Source organism: Oncorhynchus kisutch, linkage group LG15 (genome assembly GCF_002021735.2).
Source record: "Oncorhynchus kisutch isolate 150728-3 linkage group LG15, Okis_V2, whole genome shotgun sequence".
NCBI lineage: Eukaryota > Metazoa > Chordata > Actinopteri > Salmoniformes > Salmonidae > Oncorhynchus > Oncorhynchus kisutch.
In genome coordinates, this window is record NC_034188.2 from 77,977,679 (window position 1) to 77,996,142 (window position 18,464).

An 18,464-nucleotide genomic window follows, 5' to 3' on the forward strand; every position below is an offset into this window, starting at 1 on the left:
AGAGAGAGAGAAATTGTAGTACAGAGAAATATATAGAGAGATGTTTGCCTGCTGTGTCCACATGAGGCCAAAAGTATCCCACTCTTAAGTAACAGCATGCACATCTGGGAGCGATTACTCATTTAATATTTTCTCATTGTTTGCTGTGGAGTCTCTCACTCCTCTCCTCCTCTCTCCGTTGCTCCACCTCTAATCCCTCTGTTATTTATGGGCTGCCATGTTTGGAGAGCGACGTATAGCCGTGCCTTGTGGCTCCTCGCCTTCCCCAAATCAAGACCATTTGTTAACTTTAACAGGAGCAATACTATCCTTGTGAAGACAAGAGGGGAAGAGGGGGGACCAGCACTGTACAACACATTCACTTCCCTTCCAGGACATGCAACAAAACACTTCTGTCCTCCTCCCCTTCCTCCTCCCCTTCCTCCTCCCCTCTCCAGTTGCTCTCAGACACTTTTCCTTTTCTGTCTTTCTTCTTCTGTGTTTAGTCATGTTCACTCTGACTATTGTTTATTCTTCTGTGTTTAGTCATGTTGACTCTGACTATTGTTTATTCTTCTGTGGTTAGTCATGTTCACTCTGACTATTGTTTATTCTTCTGTGGTTAGTCATGTTCACTCTGACTATTGTTTATTCTTCTGTGGTTAGTCATGTTCACTCTGACTATTGTTTATTCTTCTGTGGTTAGTCATGTTCACTCTGACTATTGTTTATTCTTCTGTGTTTAGTCATGTTCACTCTGACTATTGTTTATTCTTCTGTGGTTAGTCATGTTCACTCTGACTATTGTTTATTCTTCTGTTGTTTAGTCATGTTCACTCTGACTATTGTTTCTTCTTCTGTGGTTAGTCATGTTCACTCTGACTATTGTTTATTCTTCTGTGTTTAGTCATGTTCACTCTGACTATTGTTTATTCTTCTGTTGTTTAGTCATGTTCACTCTGACTATTGTTTCTTCTTCTGTGTTTAGTCATGTTCACTCTGACTATTGTTTATTCTTCTGTGTTTAGTCATGTTCACTCTGACTATTGTTTATTCTTCTGTGGTTAGTCATGTTCACTCTGACTATTGTTTATTCTTCTGTGTTTAGTCATGTTCACTCTGACTATTGTTTATTCTTCTGTGTTTAGTCATGTTCACTCTGACTATTGTTTATTCTTCTGTGGTTAGTCATGTTCACTCTGAATATTGTTTGAGGAAATGCTGCAAACCAAAGGCAGATCAATCCAGCTTCCTGTGTTTCTTCCAGGTTTGTTTTTGTATGCTTTTGGACAAATCTTCAGTTCCCCAATGGGTCTTTTTTAATACTGGTGAAGATTTGTGGGGGGGAGCTTACTGTAATCCCTTTAATTTCCTCTGAACAAAGCTCATTTGATCATCCCGTTCAGGCTTGTGTGCCACATTAAGTCTTCATTTTCATTAATGTCGAAAGCGCACTGGAATCTCATTTTAATTTGACATTTCAGCATCTGGTTTCAATTTCCCAGGGGGGGGGGGGGGGGGGGGGGGGTAGAGAGGGCTGGTGGTTGAATAGGAGAACCCATAGTTTGAGGAGCAGAGAGGGCTGGTGGTTGAACAGGAAAACCCATGGGTTTGAGGAGCAGAGAGGGCTAGTGGTTGAACAGGAAAACCCATGGGTTTGAGGAGCAGAGAGGGCTAGTGGTTGAACAGGAGAACCCGTGGTTTGAGGAGCAGAGAGGGCTAGTGGTTGAACAGGAGAACCCATGGTTTGAGGAGCAGAGAGGGCTAGTGGTTGAACAGGAAAACCCATGGGTTTGAGGAGCAGAGAGGGCTAGTGGTTGAACAGGAAAACCCATGGGTTTGAGGAGCAGAGAGGGCTAGTGGTTGAACAGGAGAACCCATGGTTTGAGGAGCAGAGAGGGCTAGTGGTTGAACAGGAGAACCCATGGGTTTGAGGAGCAGAGAGGGCTGGTGGTTGAACAGGAGAACCCATGGGTTTGAGGAGCAGAGAGGGCTAGTGGTTGAACAGGAAAACCCATGGGTTTGAGGAGCAGAGAGGGCTAGTGGTTGAACAGGAAAACCCATGGGTTTGAGGAGCAGAGAGGGCTAGTTGAAAACCTTCTCTTAGGGAGTCTCCACTATAAGAGATGATCATAGTTATTTGAGGTAGCCTGTACTCAGCCCTAGTGTGCTACTGTGGACCTGGGCAGTGATTGGTCAGGTCTGTACAGTTACGTTAGAGACAGATCCAGACCCAGGCAGAGCCTTGAAGATGTTTCCCACTGGAGAGCCAGGCAGAGCCTTGAAGATGTTTCCCACTGGAGAGCCAGGCAGAGCCTTGAAGATGTTTCCCACTGGAGAGCCAGGCAGAGCCTTGAAGATGTTTCCCACTGGAGAGCCAGGCAGAGCCTTGAAGATGTTTCCCACTGGAGAGCCAGGCAGAGCCTTGAAGATGTTTCCCACTGGAGAGCCAGGCAGAGCCTTGAAGATGTTTCCCACTGGAGAGCCAGGCAGAGCCTTGAAGATGTTTTCCACTGGAGAGCCAGGCAGAAGCCTTGCAGCGTCATACCAATGGCTGCACTGCAGCATCCTACCAATGCCTGCTCTCTCCTCAGCCAGCTGTCTGTCAAAATGATAGGGAGGAGCCCTGATAAGATGAGAGTTTTCTCTTTAATCAGCAACGCAGCAATGCATCTAATTGAACCTTTATTTCACTAGGCATTTATTTAACTATTGATACACCATTCTTAAAAGGTAAAGATAGTAGATTGATTATCACACACTATTTATGTGGCATATCAGGAAGCTGATTAACCAGCATGATCATTACACAATAAAAAGCTAATTCTACAATGTGCAGTTTTGTCACACAACACAATACCACAGATGTCTCAAGTTTTGAGGGACTGTGCAATTGGCATGCTGACTGCAGGAATGTTCAGCCGAGTTGTTGCCAGATAGTTGAATGTTAATTTTTCCACCATAAGCCACCACCAACTTCATTTTAGAGGATGTGCTGAGGAGTATGTCTGTCTGTAACAAAGTCATTTTGTGTGAAAAAACAAATTATTATTGGCTGGGCCCCTGCCCAATCATGAGAAATCCATAGATTATGGCCTAATGAATTTATTTCAGTTGACTGATTTCCTTCTATGAACTGGACAATCTATGAAATATATATTTTTGTTCGGTATAGATAGTTTATAACTATAGAGAATATCTTCCAAGGCCCTTAGAAAGACACTGTCTGACTGACAGTCATTCTGTTGCCTCCCATCATCACATCAGCAGCACAGTTAGTAAAGCCAGGAAGGACAAAGATGTGTCTTCATGCTGGAACCTGTGTGACCCACATATTAAGACAGGCAAGGCACACACAAATACACACCCATTCACACTGTGCTTGGTCTTTCTGTTAAGGGCCCATGAAACATTATCTGGTAGGGGACAGCTGAAGGTTCACGGCAGGGAGGGAGGGAGGGAGGGAGGGAGGGAGGGAGGGAGGGAGAATGGTAGTGGAGGCTCATTATCCAAAAAACATGCAGGACAGCACACAGCAGGGCCCTCCATCCTGTCCTCCCTCACATAGAGTCCAGGAGACCAGAGGCAGCCTCTCTTGGCAAGGCTACGGATCTGACTGTGATTCTGGTGAAGAGTTAGAGGTTGGCTCCAGTCCCTCATCCATCATTCTCTCTCTTTCTTTCTTTATTTCCACTTCTCCAATTCTCTCTCTCATAAGATTATGTTTCTCCCCATGCAGGTGGCCAGGGTTGCCTGCTGCACTGTGATGTGAGGTAGTCAGCTGTGCTTGTGGAGGAAAGGTGTCAGGGGGAGGACAGAGAGCCAAGCGGGGGACTGAGGGATGTAGAGGAGGAGTGGAGGTCATTGGGTTGTGCTGCTATAAACACTAGAGGATGCCAGCTCTCACCCGCCTTCCCCTATCCTTCTCTCCCTCTCTCTCTCCATCTCTATCCATCCCCAGGGATAATCCAGTTCTAAATTTCTATATTCTCCTCTCCTCTAGTGTTCTCTTGTCTCCTCTCCTCTAGTGTTCTCTAGTGTCCTCTCATCTAGTGTTCTCTTGTCTCCTCTCCTCTAGTGTTCTCTTGTCTCCTCTCCTCTAGTGTTCTCTAGTCTCCTCTCCTCTAGTGTTCTCATGTCTCCTCTGGTGTTCTCTTGTTTCCTCTCCTCTAGTGTTCTCATGTCTCCTCTCCTCTAGTGTTCTCTAGTCTCCTCTCCTCTAGTGTTCTCATGTCTCCTCCAGTGTTCTCTTGTCTCCTCTCTTCTAGTGTTCTCTTGTCTCCTCTCCTCGAGTGTTCTCTTGTCTCCTCTCCTCTAGTGTACTCTAGTCTCCTGTCCTCTAGTGTTCTCATGTCTCCTCTCCTCTAGTGTTCTCTTGTCTCCTCTCCTCTAGTGTTCTCTTGTCTCCTCTCCTCTAGTGTTCTCTAGTCTCCTCTCCTCTAGTGTTCTCTTGTCTCCTCTCTTCTAGTGTTCTCTTGTCTCCTCTCCTCCAGTGTTCTCATGTCTCCTCTAGTGTTCTCTTGTCTCCTCTCTTCTAGTGTTCTCTTGTCTCCTCTCCTCCAGTGTTCTCATGTCTCCTCTAGTGTTCTCTTGTCTCCTCTCCTCTAGTGTTCTCATTTCTCCTCTCCTCCAGTGTTCTCTAGTGTCCTCTCCTCTAGTGTTCTCTAGTTCCCTCTCCTCTAGTTATATCTAGTGTCCTCTCCTCTAGTGTTCTCTAGTGTCCTCTACTGTGGTGTTCTTTAGTCTCCTCTCCTCTAGTGTTCTCTCCTCCAGTGTCCTCTTGTCTCCTCTCCTCTAGTGTGCTCCAGTCTCCTCTCCTCTAGTCTGACTTGCCTAGTTAAATAAAGGTTAAATAAATAACAAATAAAATAGTATCCTCTCCTCTCCTCCAGTGTTCTCTAGTGTCCTCTCCTCCAGTGTTCTCTAGTGTCCTCTCCTCCAGTGTTCTCTAGTGTCCTCTACTGCAGTGTTCTTTAGTCTCCTCTCCTCCAGTGTTCTCTAGTCTCCTCTCCTCTAGTGTTCTCTAGTCTCCTCTCCTCTAGTGTTCTATAGTCTCCACTCATCCAGTGTTCTCTAGTCTCCTCTCCTCCAGTGTTCTCTAGTCTCCTCTCCTCCAGTGTTCTCTAGTCTCCACTCATCCAGTGTTCTCTAGTCTCCTCTCCTCTAGTGTTCTATAGTCTCCACTCATCCAGTGTTCTCTAGTCTCCTCTCCTCTAGTGTTCTCTAGTCTCCTCTCCTCCAGTGTTCTCTAGTCTCCTCTCCTCCAGTGTTCTCTAGTTCCCTCTCCTCTAGTGTTCTCTAGTCTCCTCTCCTCTAGTGTTCTCTAGTTCCCTCTCCTCTAGTTATATCTAGTCTCCTCTCCTCTAGTGTTCTCTAGTCTCCTCTCCTCCAGTGTTCTCTAGTTCCCTCTCCTCTAGTGTTCTCTAGTCTCCTCTCCTCTAGTGTTCTCTAGTTCCCTCTCCTCTAGTTATATCTAGTCTCCTCTCCTCCAGTGTTCTCTAGTCTCCTCTCCTCTAGTGTTCTATAGTCTCCACTCCTCCAGTGTTCTATAGTCTCCTCTCCTCCAGTGTTCTTTAGTCTCCTCTCCTCTAGTGTTCTATAGTCTCCACTCCTCTAGTGTTCTATAGTCTCCACTCCTCTAGTGTTTTATAGTCTCCACTCCTCCAGTGTTCTATAGTCTCCACTCCTCTAGTGTTCTATAGTCTCCACTCCTCTAGTGTTCTATAGTCTCCACTCCTCTAGTGTTCTATAGTCTCCACTCCTCCAGTGTTCTATAGTCTCCTCTCCTCCAGTGTTCTATAGTCTCCACTCCTCCAGTGTTCTATAGTCTCCTCTCCTCTAGTGTTCTCTAGTCTCCACTCCTCTAGTGTTCTATAGTCTCCACTCCTCTAGTGTTCTATAGTCTCCACTCCTCTAGTGTTCTATAGTCTCCACTCCTCCAGTGTTCTCTAGTCTCCTCTCCTCCAGTGTTCTATAGTCTCCACTCCTCTAGTGTTCTATAGTCTCCACTCCTCTAGTGTTCTATAGTCTCCACTCCTCTAGTGTTCTATAGTCTCCACTCCTCTAGTGTTCTATAGTCTCCTCTCCTCCAGTGTTCTCTAGTCTCCTCTCCTCCAGTGTTCTATAGTCTCCACTCCTCTAGTGTTCTATAGTCTCCTCTCCTCTAGTGTTCTATAGTCTCCTCTCCTCTAGTGTTCTATAGTCTCCACTCCTCCAGTGTTCTCTAGTCTCCACTCCTCTAGTGTTCTCTAGTCTCCTCTCCTCCAGTGTTCTCTAGTCTCCTCTCCTCTAGTGTTCTCTAGTTGAGAAGAGTGTCTCTCTGTATGTAGCCTTGCTTCCTTAATGTTTGGAATGTGAATAGCTATCTTTCAGTGGGAGGACATTGCCGCACTTTTCAAGGCTTTGACTCACACAACATCTCTGATCAGGATATTTCGATCCGGCTGGCCTTGCCTGTACAGATGGAGCCAGTGTTCTAGTGAAGCTGATGTTTATGTTTATATCCTCCTCTTTCTCAGCGGCACGACCCTGTCTGTTTTGACCTGCGCTCATGAGCACAGCTTGTTAGGCTTTGTGGAGGAGTAGGAGTATTTTGCCTAATTAGAAATAAATAAATACTTGAAATCACTTTTGCACATCTGCGTTTCCATGGAGGATGTCATGTTGTTATAACAATGCTTCTGCCTAGCAACAAGAGATAAGAAAAACACAAATCCCATTGCTTTAGAGTCAGGTAAAGCACATATGGAGACCTGCATTGTGATGGGGGTCATACAGTGTTCTGCTGCTGTACGTGACAAGGTGTTGGGTCTGATTAGCTAGAGAAGCCTGGAGAAACCATTACTTCCTATAGATCTCCCTCTTAAAGCCATTTCCTACAGGGGGATTGGGTTCCCCTCCACTCTGCTGTACATGAACCCACTCCCTCATGCTGGGAAGTTACAAGAGGCAGGCAGAGAGAGAGAGGGGTATCTCAGCTTGGTGCAGCGATGGTCAATTAAGTGCTTAAAGGATTTTGTTGGCTTTCAGGAGGTTGGGGTTTCCTGGTGTGAGCCTGTCTTTGATCTGTGTGGGGCGGAGGGAGGTGTAGGAGGTGACTAGAAGCATGTTTAGAGGGAGTTGCATCCACACTCTCTGCACACGTCTCGTGTGGATGCACGCTATCACCCTTGGTATAGAGCACATTGTCAACAAGGCCTTGTGGGTAGGTGTATGACACACATGCTGTGGCCGGTGGTCCAGACAATCTTGGTATGACAATCCCTGGTTATTTATAGTCTACTCTGATAGAAGTGGTCACCATGTCCACGTTGTGACGGATCGGTGACAGTCCCCAATTATAGGAGTTGGGAGGTGGAGGAGGTGCACCATGGTGACTAGGAGCAGGTTTAGGGGAGTGAGACAATGAGATAGTGGAGAGGAGAAGGTAATATTCCACACACACATTCACATGTGTGCATACACATGCTCACACACAGACAAACACACATACACACATACACACCTTCACATGTGTGCATACACATGCTCACACACACACAGACACACACACATACACACACCTTCACATGTGTGCATACACATGCTCACACACAGACAAACACACATACACACACACACACACTTTCACATGTGTGCATACACATGCTCACACACAGACAAACACACATACACACACACACCTTCACATGAGTAGAGACACGTACACACACATGCATGGCTCACATGCATAAACACTCATAAACACTGTCATACATAGACACACATTGTGTCGACCTTGCGTACTTGAGGCTGACTAGGATTTCAGCCTTTAGTTTATGAGAACATATTTTTTCTGTGTGTACAGACAGATACACCCGAGCTGGGAAAGTGATTACTGGCACGCCGTCTAAAGATGGAGGGTTGTTGGTTTTTCATTACCTTCTGTCCTCTCGTAAATCTCTCCAGTTTATCTTCAACACTACCACTGGGGAGGCAGAGAGGAATTAGCTAGGCTCTGACCCTCTGATAGCAACCCACAACCATCCTGCCTCTCAGCTTTTACAATACTGCTGTGACATACTTTTCCAAATTGTTACTGGACTGAGTTACTGGGGTATACATTTCATAGAGTCCTTAGTGCACTACTTTTCATGAGAACTCTAGTCAAAAGTAGTGCACTTTGTAGAGTATAGTATGTGGTTTGTGTTCTCCTCATTTAGTCTAGATAAAGAACACTGTCTCTAATGTCCGTAGTGTTTATATGATGCTGCGGTACTATGATGTTGTAGTCAGGCTGAATGAGATCATTTGTTCCCGTAAAACGCCATTTCCCTCTGTCACATTAGTTCGGCCCTGTTGTCCTTATCTATTAGACAGACGGCTTCTATACCCCCATACTAATGGGCCTTTTATCTGGGAAAATGCGTCTCTGACTGTTTATAAGAGGGGGTTTGATTCCAGCGATGGGAGTGGTTACATTACAGAAAATCAATACAGATGGAAATCCTGTCCAAAGGTGGTGGGAATAACTGTTGACGAGTTGTAATACTACTACACGATACATTAGCCACTGCCAGGGTTATAGGTATAAACAGGAAGTGAAAGCGATATGTGATGAAGGGGCGATGAGGAGGGGATGATGTGTGTGTTCGGAGGCATGTCTTATACCCCATGTCTTTAGGCTGACACAGAGAGACAGTGTGATGTGATAAAGAGGGGAGATGGTTGGTCAAAGCCATTCTCATGTGTGGATGCATAATATCACCCTTGGTATAGAGCACATTGTCAACAAGGCCTTGTGGGTAGGTGTATGACGCACATGCTGTGGCCAGTGGTCCAGCCAATCGTGGTATGACAATCCCTGGTTATTTATAGTCTACTCTGATAGAAGTGGTCACTGCGGCCTTGTCCAAGTTGTGACGGATCGGTGACAGTCCCCAATTATAGGCTATGGGAACACTGTGGCGGTTTCCTCTTGTCATTATGTTGTTGCTGTATATCAGTGTTGTGGTCTGTAGATGACACAATGCATGTCATATCTACGTTCCTGTCTAACTGGAGGGAATGGTTTTGGTGTTATTATGCCCTTTGTGTCAAAGCTAATCTCTGCCAGTGCTGACCTCACGTTAACCCTTTCTCTTCCTCTCTTTCTGCAGTACTACGTGATGACTTCAGACAGAACCCTGCTGATATAATGGTGGCAGCGGGCGAGCCTGCAGTCCTAGAGTGTATGCCCCCTCGCGGCCATCCTGAACCTAGCATATCCTGGAAGAAGGATGGTGCCAACATTGATGACAGAGATGAACGAATCACTGTGAGTGGAACTGGTTATATGTGTGTATATGTGTGTGTTTTGCATGTGTGAGTGAGATTGTGCAGTTATGTTCATCAAAGTATGTGATACTATATCAGTGTTTGTTTAAACCTCACATTGATTGATTTGGCCCCTGTTGTTTCAACAATAGCGATGTATAACTCCAAATGAGCAAACTGCAGTTGTTGCAACATTTAATGTGAAAGACCCAGAATTAGTCTTGGTTCATTAGTCAAGCAGCAGACCATTGATTAGGATCCTGCTGAGTAACATCAGCCAGTAGAACAAACACTCACTACTATGATGAAATGAAAAAGTTTGTGAAAAAGAGGAAAGTTGGTCTCTGCAGCACAGAGAGAGTGGGAACGTTCCCTCTATATCTGATTTATACAGCATTCGAGGCCAGCCACCAATTCGTGTGTTTTATTTCAGAGTGTAGTGAAGGGATCAGCAATATCAATCACCCCCATGCTGCTGCTGAGTAGAGCAGTAGAGAGCTGACCTTGATGGGCCTACTGCCTCCACCACACACCTATCTGCACTTTCCCCATAGGTAGTTACAGTATGTGCTGGAGAAAGTGATTGTGTGTTTGATATCTCTGACTGGCTGAGTGTGTAGGGTGGATGGAGCTTCAGTCACTTTATTTGAATTTTTTATTTCACCTTTTTTTAAGCAGGTAGGCAAGGCGAGAACAAGTTCTCATTCACAACTGTGACCTGGCCAAGATAAAGCAAAGCAGTGCGACAAAAACAACAACACAGAGTTACACATGGGATAAACAAACGCACAATTAATAACACAATAGAAAAATCTATATACAGTGTGTGCAAATGTAATCGGTATTCAGAAAATAGGCCATAGTGGCAAAATATGAACATTATAGCAACTAAACATGGGAGTGATAGATGTGCAGATGATGATGTGCAAGTAGAGATACTGGGGGAATAATAGAGCAAAAACTTAAAATCACAATATGGGGATGAGGTAGTTGGGTGGGCTATTTACAGATGGGCTGTGTACAGGCACAGTGATTAGTAAGCTGCTCTGACAGCTGATGCTTAAAGTTAGTGAAGTGAAGTCATCACGTAGTACTGCAGAAAGAGAGGAAGAGAAAGGGTTAACGTGAGGTCGACACTGGCAGAGATTAGCTTTTGACATAAGTCTCCAGCTTCAGTTAGTTTTGTAATTCATTCCAGTCATTGGCAGCAGAGAACTGTAAGGAAAGGCGGCCAAAGAGGTGTTGGCTTTGGGGATGACCAGTGAAATATACCTCCTGGAGCACGTGCTACGGGTGGGTGTTGCTATGGTGACCAGTGAGCTGAGTGTTGGAGGATATTTTGTAAATGACATCATGTGGACAACTACAAATACATAGGTGTCTGGCTAGACTGTAAACTCTCCTTCCAGACTCACATTAAGCATCTCCAATCCAAATTAAATCTAGAATCGGCTACCTATTTCGCAACAAAGCATCCTTCACTCATGCTGCCAAACATACCCTCGTAAAACTGACCATCCTACCGATCCTTTACTTCAGTGATGTCATTTACAAAATAGCCTCCAACAGTCTACTCAGCAAACTGGATGCCATCCGTTTTGTCACCAAAGCCCCATATTATACCCACCACTGCAACCTGTATGCTCTTATTGGCTGGCCCTTGCTTCATATTCGTCGCCAAACCCACTGGCTCCAGGTCAGCTCACTGGTCACCATAGCATCACCCACCCATAGCACACGCTCCAGAAGGTATATCTCACTGGTCACCTCCAAAGCCAATTCCTCCTTCGGCAGCCTCTCCTTCCAGTTCTCTGCTGCCAAGGACTGGAACGAACTGCAAAAATCACTGAAGCTGGAGACTCATATCTCCCTCACTAGCTGTAAGCACCATCTGTCAGAGCAGCTCACAGATCACTGCACCTGTACATAGCCCATCCAACTACCTCATCCCCTTATTTTTATTTTTTGCTATTTTTCACCCCAGTATCTCTACTTGCACACTCATCTTTTGCACATCTATCACTCCAGTGTTTAATTGCTATATTGTTAATATTTCGCCACTATGGCCTATTTTTTTGCCTTACCTCCCTTATCCTACCTCATTTGCACACACTGTATATAGACTTTTTCTATTGTATTATTGACTGCATGTTTGTTTATCCCATGTGTTACTCTGTGTTGTTGTCTGTGTCGCACTGCTTTGCTTTATCTTGGCCAGGTCACAGTTGTAAATGAGAAGTTGTTCTCAACTAGCCTAGCTGGTTAAATGAAGATGAAATAAAACCTTTTTTTTATACACGGGACAAGACAAACACATGTCCGACTGCTACGCCATCTTGGTTTGATAGGGATGGACAGAGAAGAGGATAGTTAAAGCATAGGTCTGTGTTGGTTATGATGAGATGTTGACTCATGTTTAACTAGCTCTTCAGTTTCTACCATCTGCCAACAATATCACATTGAACATTTGGCCAGTAGGGTGATGATTTACCAGGCCCTGAAGGGATCAGTAAGGATGATTAACCAGGCCCTGAAGGGATCAGTTAGCCCTGAAGGGATCAGCAAGGATGATTGGCCAGGCCCTGAAGGGATCAGTAAGGATGATTAGCCAGGCCCTGAAGATATCAGTAAGGATGATTAGCCAGGCCCTGAAGGGATCAGTAAGGATGATTAACCAGGCCCTGAAGGGATCAGCAAGGACGATTAACCAGGCCCTGAAGGGATCAGTAAGGATGATTAACCAGGCCCTGAAGGGATCAGCAAGGATGATTAACCAGGCCCTGAAGGGATCAGCAAGGATGATTAACCAGGCCCTGAAGGGATCAGTAAGGATGATTAGCCAGGCCCTGAAGGGATCAGTAAGCCCTGAATGGATCAGTAAGGATGATTGGCCAGGCCCTGAAGGGATGAGTAAGGATGATTAGCCAGGCCCTGAAGATATCAGTAAGGATGATTAGCCAAGCCCTGAAGGGATCAGCAAGGATGATTAACCAGGCCCTGAAGGGTTCAGTAAGCTCTGAAGGGATCAGCAAGGATGATTGGCCAGGCCCCAAAGGGATCAGTAAGGATGATTAGCCAGGCCCTGAAGAGATAAGTAAGGATGATTAGCCTGGCCCTGAAGAGATCATCAAGGATGATTAGCCAGGCCCTGATGGGATCAGTAAGGATGATTAGCCAGGCCCTGAAGAGATCAGTAAAGATGTATAGCCATGCCAAGAACAGATCAGTAAGGATGATTAGCCAGGCTAAGGAAGAGATCAGCAAGGATGATTAGCCAGGCCCTGAAGGGATCAGTAAGGATGATTAGCCAGGCTAAGGAAGAGATCAGTAAGGATGATTAGCCAGGCCCTGAAGAGATCAGTAAGGATGATTAGCCAGGCCCTGAAGGGATCAGTAAGGATGATTAGCCAGACTAAGGAAGAGATCAGTAAGGATGATTAGCCAGGCCCTGAAGAGATCAGTAAGGCCAATGTTTCAGTATCGTCTGATTAGGACAGTTAACAGCAAGCTGCAACTATGTTTACTTAAAGACAATTAGCTGTAATTAGAAGCATTTTCCTACTCTGTATGTTATCATGACACTGTGTTCTTCTCTGGGTTGTTTCTGGTACATGCACCTTATACAGCATCATTCTCAGCCCAGAACACCCAGCGATGGATGTGTTCAGCACTATTGACATGGCTGAACACTGGCTGGGGGTGTTGGTCTATTTATTCACAGCTCTAACTGATAAACAGCGTGAGAGCTCATCCCCCGCCCCTCAGACACCCGCTAGTTGCACTGGGGGAAGATTAAATAAGAAGCGCCTGGCAGTTTCACAGCATAATTGAAAGAGCATAATCTAGTGGAAATTGAATCAAATCATATCTTTCTCTGAATTCAGCCAGCAGTTACTGATAAGCACACAGACTCTGCATCAACCTTGGAGCCAGTTTATTGGCTGTGGTTGCGTGTGCAAAACATGCTTGTGTGCGTGTGTGTTTTGTGTGTGTGGGCGCTTGTGTGTCATGTTTGTGTGTGTTTGTGTGCGTGTGTGTGTGTGCTCGTGTGTCTGTGCACCACTGTAACTTTGTTGGGACCTGTCATTAATCCCTGTTTGAGAACAAAGCCTGCTCTCTCCTGTCATCAGGGTTGCTTCACTCACAGACACCTGGCCCATAATGCCCCTCCCCTGACCCTGTCCCAGCTACACACTCACTCTCAGGCTCATTCAGGCTGACACACACACACACACACACACACACACACACACACACACACACACACACACACACACACACACACACACACACACACACACACACACACACACACACACACACACTGTTCAACAACCTGGAAACAATAACTTCATCAATCAGAGGCCCTGGAGAGGTGGTTTGAGGACAGAGCGGAGCAGGTGCGTATTACTGCTCAGTGATCATAGCTGTGTATAACTGTCCAGTGATTATAGCTGTGTATAACTGTCCAGTGGTCATAGCTGTGTATAACTGTCCAGTGATCATAGCTGTGTATAACTGTCAGTGATCATAGCTGTGTATAACTGTCCAGTGTTCATAGCTGTGTATAACTGTCCAGTGATCATAGCTGTGTATAACTGTCAGTGATCATTGCTGTGTAGAAAGCTGTCCAGTGATCATAGCTGTGTATAACTGTCCAGTGATCATAGCTGTGTATTATTGTCAGTGATCATAGCTGTGTATAACTGTCCAGTGATCATAGCTGTGTATTATTGTCAGTGATCATAGCTGTGTATAACTGTCCAGTGATCATAGCTGTGTATAACTGTCCAGTGTTCATAGCTGTGTATAACTGTCCAGTGATCATAGCTGTGTATAACTGTCAGTGATCATTGCTGTGTAGAAAGCTGTCCAGTGATCATAGCTGTGTATAACTGTCCAGTGATCATAGCTGTGTATTATTGTCAGTGATCATAGCTGTGTATAACTGTCCAGTGATCATTGCTGTGTATAACTGCCCAGTGGTCATAGCTGTGTATAACTGTCAGTGATCATTGCTGTGTAGAAAGCTGTCCAGTGATCATAGCTGTGTATAACTGCCCAGTGATCATAGCTGTGTATTATTGTCAGTGATCATAGCTGTGTATAACTGTCCAGTGATCATAGCTGTGTATAACTGTCCAGTGATCATAGCTGTGTATAACTGTCAGTGATCATTGCTGTGTAGAAAGCTGTCCAGTGATCATAGCTGTGTATAACTGTCCAGTGATCATAGCTGTGTATAACTGTCCAGTGATCATAGCTGTGTATAACTGTCAGTGATCATAGCTGTGTATAACTGTCCAGTGATCATAGCTGTGTATAACTGTCAGTGATCATTGCTGTGTATAACTGCCCAGTGGTCATAGCTGTGTATAACTGTCCAGTGATCATTGCTGTGTATAACTGCCCTACCTACAGATGGCCTTTCCCATAATGAGGTTTCACTCTGTTTAAACAGGACACATTTTGCTAGCCCTGCTGTTTATAAGCTGTTTGTACAACAACATCCTCTCTGTGTTGTGTTTTTGATTTTTTGCAGTGATGTGTGAAATATTAGTGTAAACCAGTATTTGCTGTAAACACAGGCTCAGTGACTGTTGCTGTCCATAGCCGGTATTCTGCAGAGCTGGGCCTTGGGAGGGAATTACAACGCACAGCACCTGTCTGGTTAGGGAGAGATTTAACAGTTCAGTGTGGGATGTGTTCCTTCCTTTAAAGTGCCTGGGTAGGACGAGGACTCACAGAATGAATAAAAACAGCTCTACACATACACCAGGACCATCCATGTGTAATGGACTGTGCTGACAGATTGGAGAATGGATGGGCCGATATGTGAATGCCAATCGAAAGCAGAGCAATGCCCGGTGCTGTATTTTAAGAGGGCTGCGTCACAGTGTGTGAGATGGGCTGGACTGGGATGGGATGGGCTGAGCTGGGATGGGCTAGACTGGGATGCGATAGGCTGGGCTGGGCTGGGATGGGATGGAATGGGCTGGACTGGAATGGGCTGGGCTGGGATGCGTCACAGTGTGTGGGATGGGCTGGGATGGAATGGGATGGTATGGTATGGGTTGGACTGGGATAGGCTGGGATGGGCTGGGCTGGGATAGGTGGCGATGGGCTGGACTGGGATGGGCTGGGCTGGGATGAGATGTGCTGGACTGGGATGGGCGGCGATGGGCTGGACTGGGCTGGGATGAGATGGGCTAGACTGGGATGGGATGGACTGGGATGGGCTGGGATGGGCTGGGATGGGATGGACTGGGATGGGATGGGATGGAATGGAATGGGCTGGGCTGGACTGGGATGGGATGGAATGGACTGGGATGGGATGGGATGGAATGTGCTGGACTGGGATGGGCTGGGATGGGCTGGATTGGGATAGGCTGGGATGGGATGAGTGTGAGTTAAAAATGAGAGACATGAAAAGTGGGAGGCTAATAAACACCAGAGAGTTAGAGACTCTCAGAGACGAAGAGAAAAGAGCAGCCGGCCTTGGCTCCTCCTGTCTATGTTAGCCATGCCCCCTGGCTCCTCCTATCTATGTTAACACTGTCTTCCCTGTCTCCTCCTGTCTATGTTAGCCCTATCATCCCTGGCTCTTACTATCTATGTTAACCCTGTCATCCCTGGCTCCTACTATCTATGTTAGTCCTGCCCCCTGGCTTCTCCTATCTATGTTAGCCCTGTTATCCCTGGCTCCTACTATCTATGTTAGCCCTGTTATCCCTGGCTTCTCCTATCTATGTTAGCCCTGTTATCCCTGGCTCCTACTATCTATGTTATCCCTGCCATCCCTGGCTTCTCCTATCTATGTTAACCCTATCATCCCTGGCTCCTACTATCTATGTTAGCCCTGCCCCCTGGCTTCTCCTATCTATGTTAACCCTATCATCCCTGGCTCCTACTATTTATGTTAGCCCTGCCCCCTGGCTTCTCCTATCTATGTTAGCCCTGTCCCTGGCTTCTCCTATCTATGTTAGCCCTGCCCCCTGGCTTCTCCTATCTATGTTAGCCCTGCCCCCTGGCTTCTCCTATCTATGTTAGCCCTGCCCCCTGGCTTCTCCTATCTATGTTAGCCCTGCCCCCTGGCTTCTCCTATCTATGTTAGCCCTGCCCCCTGGCTTCTCCTATCTATGTTAGCCCTGCCCCCTGGCTTCTCCTATCTATGTTAGCCCTGCCCCCTGGCTTCTCCTATCTATATTAACCCTATCATCCCTGGCTCCTACTATCTATGTTAGCCCTGCCCCCTGGCTTCTCCTATCTATGTTAGCCCTGTCCCTGGCTTCTCCTATCTATGTTAGCCCTGCCCCCTGGCTTCTCCTATCTATGTTAGCCCTGCCCCCTGGCTTCTCCTATCTATGTTAGTCCTGCCCCCTGGCTTCTCCTATCTATGTTAGCCCTGCCCCCTGGCTTCTCCTATCTATGTTAGTCCTGCCCCCTGGCTTCTCCTATCTATGTTAGCCCTGCCCCCTGGCTTCTCCTATCTATGTTAGCCCTGCCCCCTGGCTTCTCCTATCTATGTTAGCCCTGCCCCCTGGCTTCTCCTATCTATGTTAGCCCTGCCCCCTGGCTTCTCCTATCTATGTTACCCCTGCCCCATGGCTTCTCCTATCTATGTTAGCCCTGCCCCCTGGCTTCTCCTATCTATGTTAGCCCTGCCCCATGGCTTCTCCTATCTATGTTAACCCTATCATCCCTGGCTCCTACTATCTATGTTAGCCCTGCCCCATGGCTTCTCCTATCTATGTTAGCCCTGCCCCCTGGCTTCTCCTATCTATGTTAGCCCTGCCCCCTGGCTTCTCCTATCTATGTTAACCCTGCCCCCTGGCTTCTCCTATCTATGTTAGCCCTGCCCCATGGCTTCTCCTATCTATGTTAACCCTATCATCCCTGGCTCCTACTATCTATGTTAGCCCTGCCCCCTGGCTTCTCCTATCTATGTTAGTCCTGCCTCCTGTGATGACACAGCCACCAGTCAATAGACAGATGACAGCAAGTGTCTTTTTCTTGTCAAACCACTACTCCGCTGAGAGCAGATGGAGGCATTTGTAACTCCTGTGCACAACAGGTCTGTTCAGGGTGTTGAGGGCCTTGATAATGGAACTGAACAAAAAGGCATCCAGCTCAACAGTTTCAGGCTGAACTTAACCGATGTTGGTGTGTGGAGGGAATCAGTCAGCACTGGGACAGACTGCAGACATGCTGTGTGTTGTCTTCTCCTTCCTTTGTTTAGTAGTTGAGAGTGATTAACAGCCTGGAAAATGAAATGCAGCATGAATGCCACCACAACATGTGCTGAATGGGGTTTCACACTATCAGCATTACCAAATGACGGGAGACAGAAGATGGTGTTGGGATAGAGCCATCCTGTGATGGAGGATAATGGTCAGATTGTTGCTGCCTTCAGCAGCCACCTGTGTTGTGGAGGTGATAGACACAGAGACACAGAGAGGTGCAGAGAGAAAGGAAGGCCTCTCCATTCAGACTGGGCCCTTCAAATATTCCTGAGCAGAATGGTGAAGTGCCACCTCCACACTGAGGTGGGAAACCTGAGTGCTTTGGCCCTAAAGTGGATCCTCATGTCGAAGACCTATGGGACCACCAGTCCACCTCCCTCTCCCTGCCCTGCGTGGTCTGACCTGGCCTGACCTTGGGCCTTTGTGAGTGGTCAAGTGCTTTAGCTGTTAAGCCGTCCCTCAAACAAACAGTAACATAATGACAGTTCACACTCCCTGGGTCTCTATAGTGCCAATGTGACCCTTTTCATTACCCTTCCTCTCACTTCACCTTGTCTTCTATTTAAAGGCTGTTTTAATGATTCATATTAAACTAGCAGTGAGGGCGTGAGGGGCCCCAGAATGCCTCAGAACCCAGAGGAATGTGTCCGGTGGGGGAGTAGGGTGGAGGTGAGGTGTCCCTGGAGGAGCCTTGTCTTTCCTCTGGCTGGCTTAGTTAAATTGGAGGGTTGTGGCATTTAGACGACCTCTCCCTGTCTCTACTCCTCCCAGATGAACTGTTAGACCACATAACACCGATGTGATGGGTTGGGTTGTTCCACTGAGAACCTTCTGACATTCTTTTTCTATATTCCCCTGTTCTTAGAACCTGTCATTCCCCTACCTAGCAGATGTCATGTGGATTGTTTTGCTAATGAACAAGGTGTCACTCTTCATTAGGCTGCTGTG

At 46.5% G+C, this 18,464-nt stretch overlaps 1 protein-coding gene across 3 annotated transcripts in view; it reads left to right on the forward strand.

The window, feature by feature from the left end:
• The window catches only part of robo1 (roundabout, axon guidance receptor, homolog 1 (Drosophila)), a 384,177-nt gene that overhangs the window by 245,055 nt on the left and 120,658 nt on the right, over positions 1–18,464 (forward strand). For all 3 annotated transcript variants that reach the window (XM_031791145.1, XM_031791146.1, XM_031791147.1), the window contains exon 3: positions 9,117–9,274. In XM_031791145.1, coding sequence (XP_031647005.1) covers positions 9,117–9,274 — 158 coding nt within the window. The remainder of the gene's footprint in view (positions 1–9,116; positions 9,275–18,464) is intronic.